The sequence below is a fragment of the Eleutherodactylus coqui genome, chromosome 6, assembly GCF_035609145.1.
Source record: "Eleutherodactylus coqui strain aEleCoq1 chromosome 6, aEleCoq1.hap1, whole genome shotgun sequence".
Classification (NCBI taxonomy): Eukaryota; Metazoa; Chordata; class Amphibia; order Anura; family Eleutherodactylidae; genus Eleutherodactylus; species Eleutherodactylus coqui.
In genome coordinates this window covers 125391782-125413325 of record NC_089842.1, presented here as the reverse complement: position 1 = coordinate 125413325, position 21544 = coordinate 125391782, and the positions used below count along the sequence as shown (strand labels likewise).

Sequence of the window (21544 nt, the reverse complement as noted above, 5' to 3'; positions counted from 1 at the left end):
TCTAATTAAGATAGCGATGCTGATTATCAGCAGCTGCTCTCGGTGGCCCTCTGCTCCACCACCCTCCCAGGCTGGGATATGATTCTGGAGCCATCCATGCTTGGCCTCCATTGGAAATCCACGTGTAGGTGAAGGGGCAAGGATCAGCATATCTTCCATGTCAGACACATTTCATTTCTATCTATTCTTTTCAAGCTCCATGTGAAAACCTAAATTTAGCAGCTTGTTGTCTGAGAAAGGTTCCTTAGACTTTTTAATCATCTTAAGAGCTGAGCACTTACATAATGCAAACATTCAGTGTTCACTGGTGCTTCGCTTATAATTAATTCTCCCTCTGCTGACAGGTCCATGCAACCCATACAAAATGAGCATGTAATAACAGTCCCCCCCTTCCCCAGTATGCAGCTGACCACCCTCCATTCTCAGCATCAATGAGGATGGGGGAGGATGCTGTGACATCACTTCCACTGGGTCTGGCATATATAGAGTAGACTCTGCTGCAGTGCTCACTATCTGGAGAAAGCCAGGCAAGCAAGTAAGCAGGCAGGTGGGCAGGTAGCTCTAATCTCATTAAGCTGATACTTCCAGGCTCTAATCTGCAGTCTCAGTCTCATTGTGGCAGCTGCTTCCTATGTTCTGTTTATCTATTTTATTTCTATTCAGGATCAGGGCAGAAGAACAAAAGGATATAACACCCATCATCACACCTGACTGCATCCACAGCTGACAATGCTCTACATCTGGGTGTTATCTATAGCCCTGTGTGCAGTACAAGGTAAGAGGGGTAATGGGGGGAGCTGCTGCTGGGTCTTTCCGCAGTGTCAGTCCTTTCAGCACCAAGGACAGCAGATTCCTATGAGCAGCGCAGTTTCAGCACCAAGGACAGCAGTGTCCCTATGAGCGGGGCAGGTTCAGTATCAAGGGCATAGCACATATAGGTGTAAAGTAGGTCCAGCACCACAGACAGGGTGTGTATAGAGGTAAGCTAGGGTTGGAATCAAGGACAGGGGTCTATTGGAGGTAATGTTATTCCAGGACCAAGGTAGGTTCAGCGTCAATGACAGGTTTGTAGGGAGCAATGTTGATTCAGCACCAGGGACAGAGGGCAATGGTAGACAGTGGTAATGTTTCAGTACCAAGGACAGGGGTTTATTGTTTTAAGGTAGACTTAGCAGCAATGATAGAGATCTATGGGGGCAGCATTTCAGTGCTAAGAACAGGGAGCTAGAAGGGGTATTGTTGATTCAGCACCAGACAGGTGGCTAGAACATTAAGGTAGGCTCAGCACCAAGGATGGGAGGTATATATGAGTAACAGAGGTTTAAGATCAAATACAGTGTACAGAAGGGTTAGCACCAAGGCTAAGGGGATATGTAAAGTTAAACATATGGGTAAAACAGGTTAATCAGAGGTGTGTGTTGAAGGTTCAGTACCTCCTTGAGATGACCCCGTGCAGACGCTGATTAGCAGGATTAGTCTAGGGCTGTTTGGGGTTTGCAGGAGAATCTCTGCACTGTGCCAAATCTTAGATACCAAATCAACTATAAGGCAAGGTCGCTGCATCGGCCTCCCTCAGTGTGTCTTTCCATCTTTGGGCTTCATCTGGATCACCAAAAATGGCATCCAGACAGAACCCTGGATAGAGACCATAGATTATCATTAAGAAAATGGAAAACAAAGCTGCTCCATTTAAGCAGGTTTTGATTCCTTTCTGCCATTTTTGCTGACAAAATAGCGTAGCTGACTATCCATCTGCTGTCCATCTTCTTATCTTTTTTCCATTGAGGCATTTGCAGCTTTACACCTCCGTGCATTACATGTATCTTGTAATGGTGTCATTCTTATGAATGGGCTGTGGGATCTAATACAATGTTATATCTGTAATATAAGTACTCAGGATAGTTAATTACAGTTTCCTCAGCTTATGGAACAGTTTTACTTTAGTGTTTTTGATCCACAGAGAGGGGTCAAGGTTGTAGATTTACCTTCTTTAGGTCACGGATACATCAGCATTGGGGTTGCTGTTTGGAAATTGCTAATTTCCGCTAAGAAACAGGATGAAATAGCACTGCATGCAGCGCTATTTCATCCTGTAAAATGCCGGATAGATGTCCAGAAGCCGTAAGACCGCATTATAGTCAATGATGTCTGTTCGGCACCATTTGGTTCCATCACAAGATGGATTTTTTCGAACAGGGGGTGCCGTTTTCCTGCTCCCTAAATGGAGCAAGAAAAAGGAGACCCTGAGTGCTGATATGAACAAGCCATACCTATTCGCCTAGTGTGGTAGCTAGAAAATATTAGGGGATGGAGTGGTAATAAGGACATTTTGTTTCAAGCCACACTGCCCTGGACAGAGATTTTAGGTAAGGGCAGTGAACTGAATCTTTGCCCAAGGTATGGAAAAGCCTGGCAACAACTCTGTGCAATTCACTGGGCTTATTGTAGCTTCAGAGAAGTACAGTGGTAGACCTTACAGCTACTATAGTGTGCATGTGGGCATTAAAGTTCAGGTTGGTGTTATCTACTTTTACCAAAAAGACATAGGGGTAAAGTGTGTGCTGTTAATCCAAGCACTTAGCTAAGACGAGGAGCAGGTGACCTGGCCCAGCACCAGTAGAGGGGTTAAGGGGGAATCTTGCTATTTTTCTTGGCGCCCCATCCTTTCTTTTATATTTTCTGGCCCCCACTATTACAACACAATTTAATACTTTATTTCCCTTTGTCTTTTTTCCAGTGATCTGCTTTCCTGCATCCAGCCGGGACACTGCAGATGACACTAAGGTAAGCAAATCCCTCTGCCCATGAATCACCCAAGAACAAGTTAGGGAGGGTTCATATTCTCCCCACTAATAGCTGTAAGGTCACAGGAGATTAAAGGTCAATGACGCAATATATCATGACCCTGTGCTGGACAATGGCTGCTAACATTTCTCCTTCATTGCCTAGTCTAATTCTGTGATCTTCTCACTGATATCAGGATTTTCTTCTTGGATGTGATCCTCAATCATTTGTTCTGATTTCCCTTTGGCCTCAGTAGCTTTGTTCACTGCTGCGGATGGGAATGTCAAGAGATATTTTTAGAAACTTGCCTTTTTTGCAAGTCTTCTACAAAGAATCCTTAAGAATCAAGGAAATTCTACCATGTTCTACCTAAATAAATCTTAAACTTTTTAAAACCCTTTGTTTCAATTCCTCAGAAATTGGTAACCTTATTATTTATGCCCAGAGGCTGAAAGCCCATCCTGATTTATGCCCCCTTTAGACTAGCCGATCCTCGTTCAGTCGTTGGCTCGCATTTAGACTGAACGATCATCGTTCACTTTCGCCCATTTGAATGATTTTTTTGAATGATAGTCGTTTCGTCTAAAAGCACCTCTGTTATTGACAGTTGAGGGTTTTGTTACAAGTCCATCCAGTCTGATTACACATTACATTGTGGCAAATCCTCTGCTGAGAGATGTATTAGGTTTGAAGTACTTTTGGGAATCTGAGTGAGAAAAAAGAATGTTTCCACACACTGAAAGGAAGCAGAGATCCTGAAAATGTTGCAGAATTAATGCATCCAGCTAATTAGAAAGATACAGACGTTTTCATATTACAGGGACTAAGATTTATGTAAAAGAAACTGTTAGAGTCTCTTCCTAGCATTGGGGAGTTTACAATTGAGTCCAACCAACTGATGCAGGCCCTGATATCTACTCTTGAAGGTGCTGTAGATCAGTGGTCTCTAAAACTCACTAGCTGTTGCAAAACTACAACTCACAGATGGTGAATCGCAGGTTAGAGACCACTGCTGTAGACAATGGGGTAGATTAATTAAACAGTCTTAGTTGCCCATAGATAGCAAACAATAAGAGCTCAGCTTTCATTTTATCAGAGCGGAATACAAAATGAAAACTGAGCTCGGATTGGGTCTTATGGACAACTAAAACAATTTTTCTAAACTTTTATAAATTTCCCCCCATATGTCTGAATAGGACTACTGTTGTAGACTCATACTGAGTTATGGATCTGGTGACCCAATATGGATGATCTGATTATCAATGACAGCATATGAAGCAATGTAAATAATGCTGCTCCTTATAATTTTGTTGGGATGCAATTAAGCCTGGGGGCTCTGCGTATGGAGGAGAGGGATTACAAGACCCGCTGCAACATAAGCCAATAATAGGGCTATAAGAGAAGTGAAGAGCTGTCCACTGAGGTTATATTGCTGTATCGCTATAAAAATGAACAATTTATCTGCTATCGATGAGGAGAGCGGCATCTGATGTCATCATGTACAATGTGATGTAATTATATAGAGTAGTGTATGATGTCATGGGATGAGCCTATGTGCACTGTGATGTCATCTCTATAACGATTTACCTGAGGGCAGGAAGGACACTGTGATGGCTGCAGATGGTGGAGCAGTCTGAGCTCTTCAGTTCATTCTATTGGAAACTGAAGCTCAGATCTCATGTGCTTCTGCATGGACTAATTATAATCTGGAGGGCAGATCGTTCCTGATCCATTAGGTGGCATCATACTGGGCATCCATCCAGAGCTGATAACATAACTCGCATGTTCCAAGATACAAAATGGTTCCTACACACATGATTTAGACATGTACTAGTCACAGACTCATAAGGAGAGAATGTTAAATGGAAACTAGCCCCAAAATGTGCACCTTGTAATAGCACAGCAGCGTTACAAGTGGAAAGACTAATACTCGTCATACATATGGATGCAAATGGTTCTGTTGGATCCCAGAACAGGAAATATGTGACATAAAGCAGTGACCATGGGGAACAGGAAGGTTTTTACACGTCCTGTCACAAATCCCTTTGAAAAAAATGACAGCCTGTCCTAAGCATGAAATGGCTGCTAACAGGAAACAACAGATTGCTAAATAGGTAGACTGCAGATTTAAGTATCTATGTGACAAAATGCAGGTGGCAGTCAGACAACCAGTTCCTGTCCTAGAAACTGAAGATAAGAGGAAGAAACAGCAGACGGTGACTACGCAGGAGGAAGAGGCTGCGCACGGTGACTAACCAGAAGGGAGAGACTGCGCATGGTGACTGTGCAGGAGGAAGACTCTGCACGGTGACCGCACAGGAGGAAGAGACTGCGCACGGTGACTACGTAGGAGGAAGAGACTGCGCACGGTGACTAGGCAGGAGGTAGAGACTGCGCATGGTGACTATGCAGGAGGTAGAGACTGCGCACGGTGACTAACCAGAAGGGAGAGACTGCGCACGGTGACTAGGCAGGAGGTAGAGACTGCGCATGGTGACTATGCAGGAGGTAGAGACTGCGCACGGTGACTACACAGGAGGTAGAGACTGCGCACAGTGACTACGCAGGAGGAAGAGGCTGCGCACGGTGACTAACCAGAAGGGAGAGACTGCGCATGGTGACTACGCAGGAGGTAGAGACTGTGCACAGTGACTATGCAGGAGGAAGACTCTGCACGGTGACTGCACAGGAGGAAGAGACTGCGCATGGTGACTACGCAGGAGGTAGAGACTGCGCACGGTGACTATGCAAGAGGAAGACTCTGCGCACGGTGACTACACAGGAGGAAAAGACTGCACACGGTGACTATGCAGGAGGAAGACTCTGCACGGTGACTGCACAGGAGGAAGAGACTGCGCATGGTGACTACGTAGGAGGAAGAGACTGCGCACGGTGACTAGGCAGGAGGTAGAGACTGCGCACGGTGACTACACAGGAGGTAGAGACTGCGCACAGTGACTATGCAGGAGGAAGAGGCTGTGCAGGGTGACTACTCAGGAGGAAGAGACTGCGCATGGTGACTATGCAGGAGGAAGACTCTGCACTCGGTGACTACACAGGAGGTAGAGACTGCGCACGGTGACTATGCAGGAGGAAGAGGCTGCGTACGGTGACTATGCAGGAGGAAGAGGCTGCGTACGGTGACTATGCAGGAGGAAGAGGCTGCTCACGGTGACTACTCAGGAGGAAGACTCTGCATGGTGACTGCACAGGAGGTAGAGACTGTGCACGGTGACTATGCAGGAGGAAGAGACTGTGCACGGTGACTATGCAGGAGGAAGAGACTGTGCATAGTGACTATGCAGGAGGAAGAGACTGTGTATGGTGACTATGCAGGAGGAAGAGACTGTGCATGGTGACTATGCAGGAGGAAGACTCCGCGCACGGTGACTACACAGAGGAAAAGACTGCGCACGGTGACTGCACAGGAGGAAGAGACTGCGCATGGTGACTTTGTAGGAGGAAGAGACTGCGCATTGTGACTATGCAGGAGGAAGAGACTGCGCACGGTGACTACACAGGAGGTAGAGACTGTGTATGGTGACTATGCAGGAGGAAGAGACTGTGCATGGTGACTATGCAGGAGGAAGACTCCGCGCACGGTGACTACACAGGAGGTAGAGACTGTGCACGGTGACTACGCAGGAGGAAGATGCTGCGCATGGTGACTACTCAGGAGGAAGAGACTGCGCACAGTGACTGTGCAGGAGGTAGAGACTGCGCACGGTGACTACGCAGGAGGAAGAGACTGCGCACAGTGACTGTGCAGGAGGTAGAGACTGTCTCTTATTATTTGTAGTGTAGCTTCACTATTGAAATCTGGTTTACGCCTTAGATATAATCCGTATAATAGCTGATTAACTTTGTAAATGCTTAGCTTTACCTATATTGTTCTAATCCCAAATTACATTGCGTTATACTCCAAAAATCCAGAACTGCAATATAAAATTCTGCAGCTTCATAGCAGAAATCTCCCAGCATCCCCTGTTCAAGCAACATCTACATAGGGCTTGCTCTGGTTTTTTGCATTCTGGGTAGTGTTGTCTGTATGCAGAAATTGTACAGTTATCTGATGTGAGACAGACTAACGGCCCTTTAACACGGGATGACAGTTGGGTAAACGACTTCACTGGCGCTGATGTCACCGCTAAGGTCGTTAGTGCTCATGCAGAGCGTTTAGACAGACAGACTTTACCACTGGATCACGGGCTTCTCGCTCAGTGCTTCACCTTCTATGTTAAGTGCTGAGTGGGGTGCGTTTACACGGAACGAGAAGCCAGCTATCCAGCAATGGTTTTATGCTGATTGAAAGTCAGCGATAATGACTTGCGAGCGAAAAGAGCGTGATAATCATTACGTGTAGATGGGCCATAACTGCTTCCACAGAGGAGATCAACTAAACTGTTAAGGGGTGTCTAACTACAAGCTTGCTGATTGTTTCCTTGAGCAAGACCGGCAGATATGTCATTGATTGTTAAAGAGTAGAGATGAGCGAGTATACTCGCTAAAGGCAATTGCTCGAGCGAGCATTGCCTTTAGCGAGTACCTGCCCGCTCGAGACACAAGGTTTGGGTGTCGGCGGCGGGAAGGGAGCTGCGGGGGAGAGCGGAGCGGAACGGAGGGGAGATCTCTCTCTCCCTCTCTCCCCCCCGCTCCCCCTTGCTGACTGCCGCTACTCACTGCTCCCCCGCGCCGCCACCCGCACCTTTCGTCTCGAGCGGGCAGGTACTCGCTAAAGGCAATGCTCGCTCGAGCAATTGCCTTTAGTGAGTATACTCGCTCTTCTCTATCAAAGAGTCTTTCTCTCTACCTCTTGTTGTCACTCAGCTGCACGTCTTCATTGAAGATTTCTTGCCGCAGAGCGTGAGACAATTCGCATCTTGAGCTTTGTCCAATGTTTCTCTCTAAATCATTCATTGATGGCTCTGCTGAATTATTTACAGCCTCTATTCTTAGCAAAGGTTTACATCAGCCAGTTATTAATCAAGGAACAGCAGGACAGAGAGATAGTGAAAGGTGAGAAGCCAATCCTGTGGAACTACAAGTGTCACAATATCTTGACAAATTTTGTTTCAAATCACCTACTGCAGAGATTCCCCTGTGCGATAAATACAGGGTTATTACAAGTGATTTACCCAATTTGACTCCCGTTTAATGACACTCAGATACAGACATTTGATATCAGTGGAAACAAACTTTAAAAATGTTCATTTAGCAAAACTGTCCAACAGTAAGATGTCCTTGTTGCCCATAGCAACCAATCACAGCAGAGCTTTCAATTTACCCCAGCAGCATGAAAATGAAAGCTGCGCTGTGATTGGTCACTATGGACAACAAGGACATCTTACTGTTGGACAGTTTTGCTAAATGAGACCCAAAAAGTTTTATTCTGCCAAAATCATCGCTAGGGGAACGAGACAAAATGGCTGCCAACAAAGACAGAAGAGCATTTTATATCTTTGATATTCGATCTACCAGCCTCCTATTAGAGTGAAATGTCATTTTCTAACAAACTTTGGTGAAGATCCCCACAGCGGACATACAATTCGTAAGTGAAACTCCAATTTTATGGAAAAAGGCTGCAGTTGTATGTGAAAGTCATCCGGCCATCCACCAGTAAGCGTGGAAACAGCAGAGCGCGTCTGTGCAAGCTTCACAGGAAGTCCTGAGCAATCCACCGTCAGAGCAGAGAACTGGACATCCTGCAACCGACTGTGCGGACAAAGCCCTGAAAACGGACAATAAAGCGAGGAGAAGTTCTTTCTGCAAGAATATGCAAACTTTAGTGGAAAGCGATGGTTTCATGGTGTTTAGTGATGAAGTCGCCTTCAACCTTTTGAACACAGTTAACCCTTTCCAATCCAATTTTTATCCTGGTTTTCCTAGGGGGCTTACTCTTTTTTGCCATTATACAATGGCACTATCTGCTGGCTAAAGCCAGTACTGCATGAGGTGACACGTTGGATAGGCTCCGAGCAGAGAGGCTGGCAATATACAGTAAGAGAACCCCGATGGATGTCTTCCAACATTGGAGCTGTACAGCTTTAAATCATAATGTCTTTAGAGGTCAGAGAGTGGATTGGAAAGGGTTAATAAACGTAATGACAGAATCGGGGGGGGGGGGGGGGGGAACCCTCATGTCTACGTGGAGCGTATGCGTGACTTCCCCAAGTTGAATGTCTTTTGCGCTATAACCTGTAGGAAACTGTACAGCCTATTCTTTACCAATGAGGAAACAATCCCAGGGATTTCGTACCTGGATGCTGCCGGCAAGGGGCGGGAGTGTAATATACTAGCTCCCGATCCCCCACGCCCCTCCGTTTGCTGGCAGCTGGCAAGGGGCATAGAGGGGGAGGGAGTTTAGCAGAGCTCAACTTTCTCCCTCCGCCTGACAGTATACACGCCGCACCTAGCCCATCTCAAAGGGCGTTTAAATGGGATTTGCAGCCGCGTCGCGTCTGGCTGCAGATCGCATCGCCCGTGCGAAGAAGCCCTTTGTGTCATTAAATGTGAGTTATGAGGGTTTCAAGTTGGGAAGATCATTGGTAGTAACGCTGTACAATTAGAATTTGTATCTTGTCATGGACTTAATTTTTACTCAGCAGTACCTTTGTTTTATCTGTTTCTGGGAAAGCTGGGTGGAAATCAATAAGGCTGGCTTTATTTCTCCAACAAGGGTTGTTCCTCAGCTTCACTAAACTGCTAAATGTAAAATCTTTCTAATTCTAAACCAGCCTGCACCCTGCTCCTCTATAAGGGGGTCTTCACACTGGCGTCACAAACGAGACTTGTACGTTATAAGACGCACAGATTTGAAACCCATTCTTTTCAATAGGTTCTTACACATTAGCGATGTTTTCCTGCATGGCACCGTGTTGTGATGCCAAGCAAAAGAAGAATCGCAGCGTGTCCTATTTTCTTTGCGATATCGCCCATTGTATTTAACTGGTGTCCCCATTGTGACTTGCCACACATTGACCCAGTGTGAAGGGGCCCTAAGGAGTTTGGGAAAACTGTCTGACCACTGGTGTAAGGGATACACCAATCTGTGTAAAATTAAATGTTCTACTGCTTTCTGTCCTTTTTTAATTGAAAGAGATTTTATGTAATTAAAGCATAAACTCACTAAACACATGTAACTGTAACGACACGGACTTTATGCTACAATTACTTTTCAAGATCTCTGATTGCTGTTGGTAAATGAGAACCTTCTTGTTTTCACTCAGAGGCTGAATACCCCTCCTGACCCAATACTGCTCAGAGCTGAGGGTTTATTTTAATTGTATCCAATCTAGATAATCCTCTGTGAGCTCGCCAGCCTGGACGGCAAACTGCTACATTGTTGCAACCGGGACAGGGAAGAGATTTGTGCAACTGATATGTTTAGATCACAGAGGGTTGTCTAGAATGAAATCAGTTTTAACAAACCCTCAGCTGTGAAAAGTAGTAACACTGTAAGGGCTCTTCGACATGGGCGAGAAGATTTTCGGCTGTCCGTGTCACAGCCACCACGCTGCCAAAAATCGAGTAAATGGGCGCTAAGACTCCCATTTTAACGCCCATTCAGACGCCCCTCTCCGCCCCTTGTCAGCTGCCAGTAATAGGAGCAGGTCCGGGGCAAGAGCTTAGCACACGCATTCCCCACACGCGAAAAAAAGTAGGACCCCACAGAAGTCTATGGAAGGTGTGCAAATCGACAGTCAATACCCACGCAAATGCACAATACACTGCGCCAAACAACGGGGAAAACAACACATCTGGACCTCATTAGGCTGAATAGCCTTTTAAATCATGGTGGGGGTGTTTTGCGCGAGCATGTGAATATGCCACGCGTGCACAAAAAATACAGTACTAGGCACTAGAGATGAGCGACCGTGCTCGGCCCCGCCCCTTTTTCGCCCGAATACCGCGATTTTCGAGTACTTCACTACTCGGGTGAAAAGTACTCGGGTGCGCTGGGGGGGCGGGGAGAGGCGTGGCGGCGTGGGGGGTAGCAGTGGGGAACAGGGGGGAGCCCTCTCTCTCCCTCTCCCCCCCCCCACTCCCCGCTGCAACCCCCCGCGCCGCCACGGCGACCCCCGAATTTTTTCGCCCGAGTACGGAAGTACTCGAAAATCGTGGTATTCGGGCGAAAAAGGGGCGGGGCCGAGCACGTTCGCTCATCTCTACTAGGCACCAATATGTGCACAAAAAATGAGATCATGTGCAAATATGTGTTGTTCATATGCTAGGGCAAGTGTATTTGCACATACAGTCATCTGAAGAAGCCCTAACTGAAGTGTGAATGCACCCTAAATATTTCCATTCACTAAGAGCAAGCAGGAAATATCAAGGAACGGAAACAAAGTATACTAGAAAGTTGTAGGCCTTTTTGTAGTGCAGTTTTTGCAGGGACTATTACAGCCCTCTTCACGGTTTGTAGTAGCTGCTCATTCTTGCACTTCTGTCTCCTTCCAGGTGATGAAATGCATTGTGGAAGTAATTTCTGACACTCTGTCCAAACCCAACCCTGTACCCGCTAGTCAAGACTGCCTGGAGACCCTTCGCGGAGGTAAGCTTAGAGGAATGCTCATTGTTACAGAATATAGGAGAATGCATAAAACTGTCTATAGCCCTAATGGTATGTTTACATGGCAGACTCTGATGCAGATTTTTCCACTTGGACTCCGCCTCTAAAAACCACGGCCATGCACATGTATACCACAGATCTGCATGTGGATTTACCCTTTTTCAATGAGCAAATCCATGTGCAGAATTCCCAATGCAGATTTGGCATGCATATGGTGCAGAATCCGCATCCAGAAGTGTCATGTCATTTTACTATAGACTACAGCATGGATATCCGGTAAAAGTAATAAGACACAGATTTCTGTGTCATATCCGTGGCAAATTTTCTGTTGTGTGAACAGGGCTTTGGACTTTAGTTGCCTGATGTAACAGCATTTTGACAAAGGAACAGTCCTGTGTCCAGTACCTGGATCAGGGGGAGATGCAGAGGTGCAAACATTTCTATAATTGCACAATAATGTATAACTTTGCTACAGTGAACTTCGGTTCTTCATAGCCTGCCATTATTGGATACAGTGCCATATACTGTGCGTGGCAGCTAAGTGGGCGGCCTAAGACACCATTTGTTTTTAGAATTTTCTACTCTTGTAAAGTTCTTGTAGAGAGGAAACCTCTCCACAGATACTGATTCTCAGTTGTCATATGTCATTTGTTCTAGATGAAAGGATCATTTCCATCCTGCGCCACCAGAACCTGCTAAAGGAGCTCCAGGAACTTGCGTCTCAAGGTACAAATTTGTCTTTAAATTTTTGACCAAGCTCTCTGCTTGCTGTCAGTGAAAGTTGAACATTCTCATTGACGGACGCTAAAAATCAGTCCTGATCATGTCCAAAAATGATGGAGAGGTTAAATGGCTCTGTGATGTGTCCTCGCAGACCATGCATGGTGGGGGGTAAGGGTGGAGGCCAAGGAAAGAGTTCGCTATCGTCATGACCTGCATAGCCAATCCCATCTGTTTGGTAGTTTCTTATTGAGCTCACTACTGACTTCATTGTGAAATGAGGGATGCCCCATCCTGTTGGAAGATGAACCCTGGGATTAACTGTTCCAGTAGCGGTAGAAGCCATATCTGTAGCGTCCAGGTACGAAATCCCCGGGATTGTCTCCTCACTGGAAAAGAAGGGGGCGGGCACTGTCCTACAGGTTATAGCGCAAAACATACTCACCTTGGGGAATCCCGCATAGGCTCCACATAGACATGAGGGTTTTATCGCCGCCAGATTCTCACATTACATTTTTTAACTGCGCCCGAAAGGTGGAAGGCAGCTTCATCATCGCTTTCCATTAGAGTTTGCATATTCTCGCATTAAGAACTTCTCCTCGCTTTGTTGTCCATTTCCAGGGCCGATAACAATCGCAGTCAGTAGGGATAACATCATAAATGTTTGTGCAGAATCTTCCACAAGTTGGACATTATTAGACTTGAGTCTAAGCAATTATAGGCTTACCACAGTAACTATAATTGGGCCGCTTTTACACGGGTGCCAAAATTGAGCAGTTTTGCCGCAATGTGATTTCGCGTGCTTTCCAATGGATTCCTTCACATTAGCTATGTTTTCTCTGATGCTATCTTGCGAGAGAAAAAAATTGCAGCAAGATAGAGCGATTTGCGATTTTTTTTTTTTCTGTAGCCCAGGTTTCCCTATGGAGCCTCCTTAAAAATTGCAAGTTTGTGCAATGCATTTCTAACATTAGAAAGTCCTCTTGACTTTTGCTTATAAATCACACTATCTTTTTATCGCAAGAGTCTGCAATGCAAGATTATTCTCACAAAAGGGTAGCGATATCACTGAAAAATCTTGGGAACAAAGGCGCAATTTTATCGCTGCAACATTGCTGTCACTGTTGTGTATTAGGCCTAAATGTATCCACAGCCTGGTCTGTATTATCCAGGTGCACAGTGTATTGTCAAGACAGTGAAAGAGAAATGGATATCCGGCACTTCCGGCAGACTATCTAGAAAATCCACTTTATTAGAACGCTATAACATTAAAACATGGTCCAAGCTTTTTTTTTCCTCCTGTTTTTCAGCTGCTATAACATCTTAATATACAATATACTGTATTTATATGTACAAATCACTTTTTTGTTAGTGTAATGACTGCTTTATGTACAGTGTCTATCCCTTTAAATTATATATTAATATTGATTGGTCCATTTTGGTTTTATAAGTTCATAAAATCATAGTATGGTAGAGTTGGAAGCGACCTCCAGGGTCATAGAGTCCGACCCCCAAAGTTGTTCCATTATTGTGCCAGTTATGCTGTGAGCAAGAACCATTTTGGTTTGAAACGTGTAAGCCTGCATTACTCCTTGGACCATGTTTAGTGTTCCAATAAAGTAGATTTTTACTGTATCCACAAATGCCATATATCCGTTTTCTCCTTTCAGGACCTCATCAGACCTGACATCCTGTGGATGTCAACATTCATTTTCTGTGAAAGCAAGTCAACAGTTTCAGAACTTTTATTGATACAATTTAACCTGACCATTGTATTGTCGTGGGCTGATGTAACACCTCTATAGAAGGCTATTGCACCCATACAGGGTATAAAACTGCAATAAGCAGTATGATGTAGTGCTGCCAGAATATTTTATACTACATGTTTGGCAGTAGAGCTCACTAAAATGAGACTAAATATTATACCTGAGACTGTGCAGCTTCTAGTTCACCCCTTTCACGTTTGTATAATCCCAGCGCCTGTCACGAGGGCAATTGCCATAGAGATAAAGGTGCTATTAATAGGTGTATCATCTGGTGTAAGGAACAAGTCTCCATCAGTTCTTCCCCAGCTGTAACTGCTCCTTGAGGAATACAGTGCTGCAGCTCTCTCACCATTACTTACATCTAGGCTTCTAGCACTCAGTACTAGTGATACAATAGTGATCTTTGACTCCCTGTGTCATACTGTGTTCCCTCAGGCGCTGCACCAGATATAACACAGTGTATAATAGTAATATAATTACATAGTGATCAGACATGAGAGCCACCCATCTTATACTACAGTAACATCTATTACTGCTGACAACCAGCCTGTATATCATGTCTGAGAGGTAGTCACAGCCCCGGCCCCTGTTACTGACATCACTGGGTATAATAGTAATATAATTACATAGTGATCAGACATGAGATCCACACATCTTATACTACAGTAACATCTATTCCATCTATTACTGCTGACAACCAGCCTGTATATCAAGTCTGAGGTAGTCACAGCCCCTCCCCCTGTTACTGACATCACTGAGTATGATAGTAATATAATTACATAGTGATCAGACATAAGATCCACACATCTTATACTACAGTAACATCTATTACTGCTGACAACCAGCCTGTATATCATGTCTGAGAGGTAGTCACAGCCCCGCCCCCTGTTACTGACATCACTGAGTATAATAGTAATATAATTACATAGTGATCAGACATGAGATCCACACATCTTATACTACAGTAACATCTATTACTGCTGACAACCAGCCTGTATATCATGTCTGAGAGGTAGTCACAGCCCCTCCCCCTCTTACTGACATCACTGAGTATAATAGTAATATAATTACATAGTGATCAGACATGAGATCCACACATCTTATACTACAGTAACATCTATTACTGCTGACAACCAGCTTGTATACCATGTCTGAGAGGTAGTCACAGCCCCTCCCCCTGTTACTGACATCATTGAGTATAATAGTAATATAATTACATAGTGATCAGACATGAGATCCACACATCTTATACTACAGTAACATCTATTACTGCTGACAACCAGCCTGTATATCATGTCTGAGAGGTAGTCACAGCCCCTCCCCCTGTTACTGACATCATTGAGTATAATAGTAATATAATTACATAGTGATCAGACATGAGATCCACACATCTTATACTACAGTAACATCTATTCCATCTATTACTGCTGACAACCAGCCTGTATATCATGTCTGAGAGGTAGTCACAGCCCCGCCCCCTGTTACTGACATCACTGAGTATAATAGTAATATAATTACATAGTGATCAGACATGAGATCCACACATCTTATACTACAGTAACATCTATTACTGCTGACAACCAGCCTGTATATCATGTCTGAGAGGTAGTCACAGCCCTGCCTCCTGTTACTGACATCACTGAGTATAATAGTAATATAATTAAATAGTGATCAGACATGAGATCCACACATCTTATACTACAGTAACATCCATTCCATCTATTACTGCTGACAACCAGTCTGTATATCATGTCTGAGAGGTAGTCACAGCCCCGCCCCCTCCTACTGACATCACTGAGTATAATAGTAATATCATTACATAGTGATCAGACATGAGATCCACACATCTTATACTACAGTAACATCTATTCCATCTATTACTGCTGACAACCAGCCTGTATATCATGTCTGAGAGGTAGTCACAGCCCCGCCCCCTGTTACTAAAATCCCTAAATAGAAAAAAAGTTTTTTTCCTTTATTCTAGAAGACTAGTCATTGTTCAATTTCCGTGCTATGACATCAGCAAAGTGTGTTTTTGGAGGCGATGAGGAGCTCATTCTGAGTGTTAATTTGGTACTGGTGTGTATCTTGACGCCACCAAGAAGTGCTGGTGGAGACCAGATTGACAGGGGGTTGACACCCACTGTACCTGATTGGCTGGTGGCAGCCTCCTCTCGCAGGTCCTGGCAGTCAGTGCTGCAGCAGGTAGAGGAGGCAGGAGAGCAAAATTAGACACTGGTCTCGCTCCTAGCAGCTGTCCTCTGCCACCTCCGCTCCCTGCTGTCAGTCTCCACTTTACTGTCCTGTCCCATCTGCGCTCTCCACCCTGCTGTCACTGTGGCCGTCTTCCCTGTAGTGGCCCTGCTCTTGGCAGCTGTCCTGTCCCAGGTCCGGTCCCCGCTGCGGCCCTCCCCTGTAGTGAGGCCACTCCCGGTGGCTGTCCTCTTCCACCTCTAGTCCCCGCTGTCACTGACCCCATCTCCCCTGTAGTGGCCCTGCTGCCACCAGCTCTTCTCTTGCACCACCGATGCCCTTAGAACCCATGCTGTCAGTCTCCCTGTGTGCTGCTGCTGGCATACACAGGTGGGGACTGGGCAGGGAGCACACTGCAAGGAGGCTTCTGTGAAATGGAGTAGTTGAGCTCTGCTGCATCAGCGCTCCCCTGTCACAGCAGCGTCTGTATTGATTTTTCCCTGCTCTCCACGGTTAGAGTTACTTTTCCAGTTAGGCGTACATTATTAGCTGTACAGGCTTCCATGGAAGTCTGTACAGCTAATAATTTAAGCCTAACTGGACAAAATTACCTGAACTCTAACTGTGGAGGCCAGGGAAAAATCAATACAGATGCTGCTAGGACCTTCTGCTATTCCACCAATCAGAAGCTAGGGGTGTGATAGGGGCTTCCTGGTGGCGTCAAGATACACCAGTACCGGTTAATTTAACCCATTACATACAGTATTGGTTTATTGCTGTATGAGCTGTAAAATGTATTACTTTTATCCACTGATCTCCTTTAAATTTCCCTTCAACAGGAGCAATGGAGAGAATTCAGAAGCAGAAAAAGAATGAAGGATTTGCAGAGGAGCTATCTGACATCCTTGAGAAGAATAAGCCCCTCCTCTCTGGTCAGTGTCAGGGTGACTCTGCCTCTCCGCTTTGATAACCTTGAGGTTCTTCGAAGTCCGGAATCCACTGTTCATGTGATACGCACGCAATGTACTTAGTGCAGTCCACCTAATACCCAGCTCAACCACACATAATCCTCTCATTATCACATCCTCTTCTTACATTGTGTACTGAATGCCAGTTTTTACAAAATACCGAACATAATTCAATTCTGTTAAGGACTGGAAGCTGGATGGGGGATGGGCATATCCTCTACATGGAGGCTCCTAAGGTTCAAATATTCATAAGATCTTACTGTGTCAATCTATAGAAAGTGTTGAGTAACTTTTTATATACAGTGAAACCTTTTTGAGATGACCACCCAGACTTGCATCAGGGAAGAGGGGGTGAGTTGTTTTTAAACAGGTGGCTATTTGAAGATTTCAATGTACTTTTGGTTTACTAACCTTGTACAGATCTTGAGTTACACTGTTTTTCCCTCCTTCCACAGCTAAAGCCAGTTGGTTTATCATTCTGCTGGTTGCTTGTTACTAGTGGCTAGTGAATTGTGGGAACTCAGATGACAAAGGTTACCTTTGCACGGGCCAACTGTTGACTGAAAAATCACTCAAATTTGTGATTTTGACAGCCGTTCCATGTAAGAGTGGTACCCAATAGGCTACTGAGCAAGAAGTTTCTCAAAAGGTCACTTTTTTTTTTAACTCATTGAAACTAGACAACCAGTGAGCGAATTATTGCTCAGTGTAAACAGGCAGTTGTTCATCTTTGAGCGACTGCCTGTTCACAGTGAATGGAGGTGAGCAGCTAAATAAGGTCACCACTGCACTCCACCTTCATTTACTTAACGACTATCGCTCCTGTGTGAGAGTTGTTGGGTCAGCTGTCAGGTGCTTAAGTGCACAATAGTTGTCCCAACCAAAAGTACCATTAGACCTAATGCTGACTGCACACATTAGATGATTGGCCAGACCGTGGTCTATGGGATTGTTCATACTAACATGTAATTTCAGCAAAAAAAATCCAGACAGACCATAGTTTAGTGGACAACAGTCTGCCATCTGTTATTGCAAACAATCCCTTGCATATAATTTTGAAACAATGGTTGGCTGAAAGGGTCAAAATCAGCTATTTTATTTAACTTTTATCTTATGTGTATAGGCAGCTAAACTTGTTTAACTGAATAGTGGAAATAAACTACTTTCTGTTTCCAAGAATGACTAGTAGAATTCTGAAATCATCTTTGGGTTTGAATAGAAATATGGACAGCCCCTGCTTAACAAAAAGTAGCAAAAAGGAAAAACAAACATCAAAGTAATTGCATTACAATAAGAACCTCTAGTTTAGTTTAGTTATTTTTTCCTTTAAATTTCAGACAGAATTGTACATTTCCAAGTATCAAGGAATCATTCCTTCTCCTTTTGTTTTTTCCGATCTCCTATCTAATGATGCAGAAAAGTCCCAAGCTCCTCTTGAAAAATCTCCAGAAAGAGATGAAGTAAAGAGACAGTCCGAGGAAGAAAACAGGAAGAGAAGCCCTGAGCCTACCGAGGAAGAGGACAGCACCGAGGAACTGGAGAGCAACGAGATCAGTAAGAGGGAAGAGACCTCCGAAGATGAAGAGATAGACAACCGCATCACAGATGAGATCAACGATATGGAGCTTGCCAAAGACAACCAAGAAGACGTCAGCGAGGGTAGGATGTCTGATGAGAAGGAGCCAATGACCAAAAAGGATCAAGAGGCTGATGAGACAGAAGATCCTGATAAGGAGAACCACAAGCAAGACACTAATGAGACGGACAATGAGGAGGATGACACCCAGCGGGAGGATAGTAAGTATAGACTAGGAATCCTGCTCTCTGATGATGCCTCACATTGCATCTATATATAATACGTAACTTACAAATTCTTAAAGGGGTTTTGTCATTTAAAAAAAAATTATCTAAACTTACCTATCCCTTCCCTGTCAGTCTCCTTTTCACATCTTCTCCTGGTTGAGCTTCTCCAGTGCCCCAGGTCAGCTCACTACAGGCTGGGCCCAGCTTGTTATGAGGGCTGCTTATCACAAATTCCTTCCAGGTGGGTAAGTGAAGGTCACATCTCTGTGCAGTAGCTTCACTGCCTAGGAAGGAATTGTAATCTATTTCAGAGAAAGCTCGCATGAGCAATCTCTGAAGAAGATAGGCAGTCCTCCTGCTGGCCTGTGAGCTGTGACATAACATTGGAAGACTGCCAACCAAATGTACATAACCTCACAGGAAGGAGAAGAATCAGGCAGCTGGAGGTGAAGTGAGGCCCTGGACTACAGGAGACAGGAGAAGATAAGGGAGGTGAAGATCTGGTAAGTAGACTGATGGGGGAGGAATAGATAAGTATAGCATTTTTCTTTTTTAGTGACAGAACCCCTTTAAGATGCCAGTCCTGTGTAAATGAAGCATAATGAAAGGTTCGAATAGATTTAGTGCTTTAATTTCTCATAGCTTTTAGGATCTCTGCTTGTTGTTACTGAATGGGAACATTTTTATTTGCATAAGAAAGAAAAGTCCTCCTGATCGCACAGATGATGCTTTGTAATAATTCTATCCAGTCTAGCCAATCCTCTTACAACCTCATTCTCTGTATGAACTTATGAGTTTTGAGGCTTCGAATATAATCACAGAAACAGATATCTTAAAAATGGCAGAAAAAAGTATATTAGAATATTTAAATTTGTACCTATAGATTTAAATCTAACTAGATTCCTAATTCTATGCTGATTTATTTTATTTTGATAATCCATCTTTACAGCCTAGAAATCCTGCTTCTCTTCACTCAGCCATAGTTTTATGATATACTTTTTCCTCTGCAGGCACACCATGGAGAACGCACTGCACACTGATAGATTGATTTCAATGGAGGCTGTATAAATCCATAAACAGAGAGCTCCCTCTAGTGGTAGCTGCAAAAGGACAGCTTTATCTTCATAAGGGATTGTTCACACTGGTGCTGTGCCATTCCAGTATTCAGCACCATCCTAGGAATGGTGGATTTCAACAGCACGAGACAGACCCCATTGACTATAATAGGGTCTGTTCAGATTCTATTATGCCCGCTGGCATAGTTTACGGCAAAATGATACTTCATGCAGCACTATTTTCTCCTAGTTTTTAATGGAAATCAGCAATCCCTTTATTATTGATTAATTGTAGATGGCATATTCTACTGGGTGTTCTCAGGAGTGTGTGTCCATTCATTGCTGACCAATTAGCTTGGCCAACATCTTACAATCCTCTGATGCATTATTAAATAGCGGGAGATGCTTATTTCGCTTAATTAGATTATTATACAAGTTCAGGATTGCAAACTGCTCCCACACTGCCTCTTATAATATCTTTTCAATGCCCTGTAAACACGACATCTCCAAGAACAGGTTGCAGTGAAGTAGGCTCTGTACATGCCCTACTACTAGAGGGCTGTGGTGAAGCAAAAATCTGCAACCATTCTTAATGCAGCCCTGGAGTGTAGACATGATGTGACTGTCAGTACAAGATAAAGAGCACGATGTGCAGATTAGTCCAGTTTCACATGAATGTATTATGGTCACATTTCTGCATCTTTAATACAGACGTGTGTCCCAGCCCAACGGCAGGGTTTACTAATCTGAACTGTCACCATCATAGCAAGAAACCTATGATGGTGACAATGTGCATCAGTAAACTCTGCAGTCAGGCCAGGACACACATCCATATCACAGATGCAGAAATGTGACCATAATACGCTTGTGCAAAACTGATTTTATACTGATGGTGAAAAGATGTGATATGGAGTTTTGTTCTTTACTTTCAAGACTCCATGAAAATTCCTGAAGATTTCAATAAAGACACCACATCTGACAGCAGCAAGGAAACCAAGCAGGACATGGATACCATTGATTGCACTGAGGAGAACCCCAGAAGTGATGATGACACCTCATCAAAAGACCTTGAAGATGCTAAACGATGGAATAAGATGGACGAACTTGCCAAGGAGCTCAGAGCCAAGAAGTGTGCTGCAAGAAGCAGCGAGGATGACCCCGACCAGTCCATGAAGATTCCCCCCAAGGAGCCTAAGTATGATCCAAGCAGTCAAGAGGCCGAGGACAGACCACAATGGCAGCGATCCAGAGAGGAGAGCAGCGAAACCGAAGCACCAATGCTAAAGAGGGCAGAAGAGAGGAAGGAGGAAGAGGGCAGTGCCAACAGGAAGACTGAGGTAGGTGCTAGTACTGCACATCACATTGTACAAAATCCTCAATTTGTCACTTAAGCATAAGATTCCTGCCCAGTTAAAAATGTAATCCAAGTCACACATAGGGACAGTCATCAGTTTACAGCTTGCTGTGAACAGTTCATTACTGTTAGCAATGTCACATTACTGCTAATAGCAGGGCGACACTGACTGTACGCACGGGACAACTGGTGGAGCACCACTGCTGATACCAGGAGAAGGACTGCAATATTGCTGTTAATGCCGCAAAGTTTTTAATGTGCTATATCTGTGTTACACTTTGTTTACAGCTTCAATTAATATATTATACGATATTAAGGCTTTTATGTTAACC

At 44.4% G+C, this 21544-nt stretch overlaps 1 protein-coding gene across 4 annotated transcripts in view; it reads left to right on the top strand.

The window, feature by feature from the left end:
- Window positions 1–475: 475 nt before the first annotated feature.
- CHGA (chromogranin A) overlaps window positions 476–21544 on the top strand; it is a 24197-nt gene continuing 3128 nt past the window's right edge. The window contains exons 1-8 of one of the 4 annotated variants that reach the window (XM_066605743.1): window positions 476–547; window positions 664–775; window positions 2738–2784; window positions 11242–11335; window positions 12011–12079; window positions 16872–16964; window positions 18417–18797; window positions 20792–21195. In XM_066605743.1, the coding sequence (XP_066461840.1) occupies window positions 730–775; window positions 2738–2784; window positions 11242–11335; window positions 12011–12079; window positions 16872–16964; window positions 18417–18797; window positions 20792–21195 (1134 nt within the window). In that variant the 5' untranslated portion in view covers window positions 476–547; window positions 664–729. Of the gene's footprint in view, window positions 556–663; window positions 776–2737; window positions 2785–11241; window positions 11336–12010; window positions 12080–16871; window positions 16965–18416; window positions 18798–20791; window positions 21196–21544 lie in introns of all 4 variants that reach the window. The other 3 variants (XM_066605744.1, XM_066605747.1, XM_066605745.1) reach the window with 3 other exon arrangements.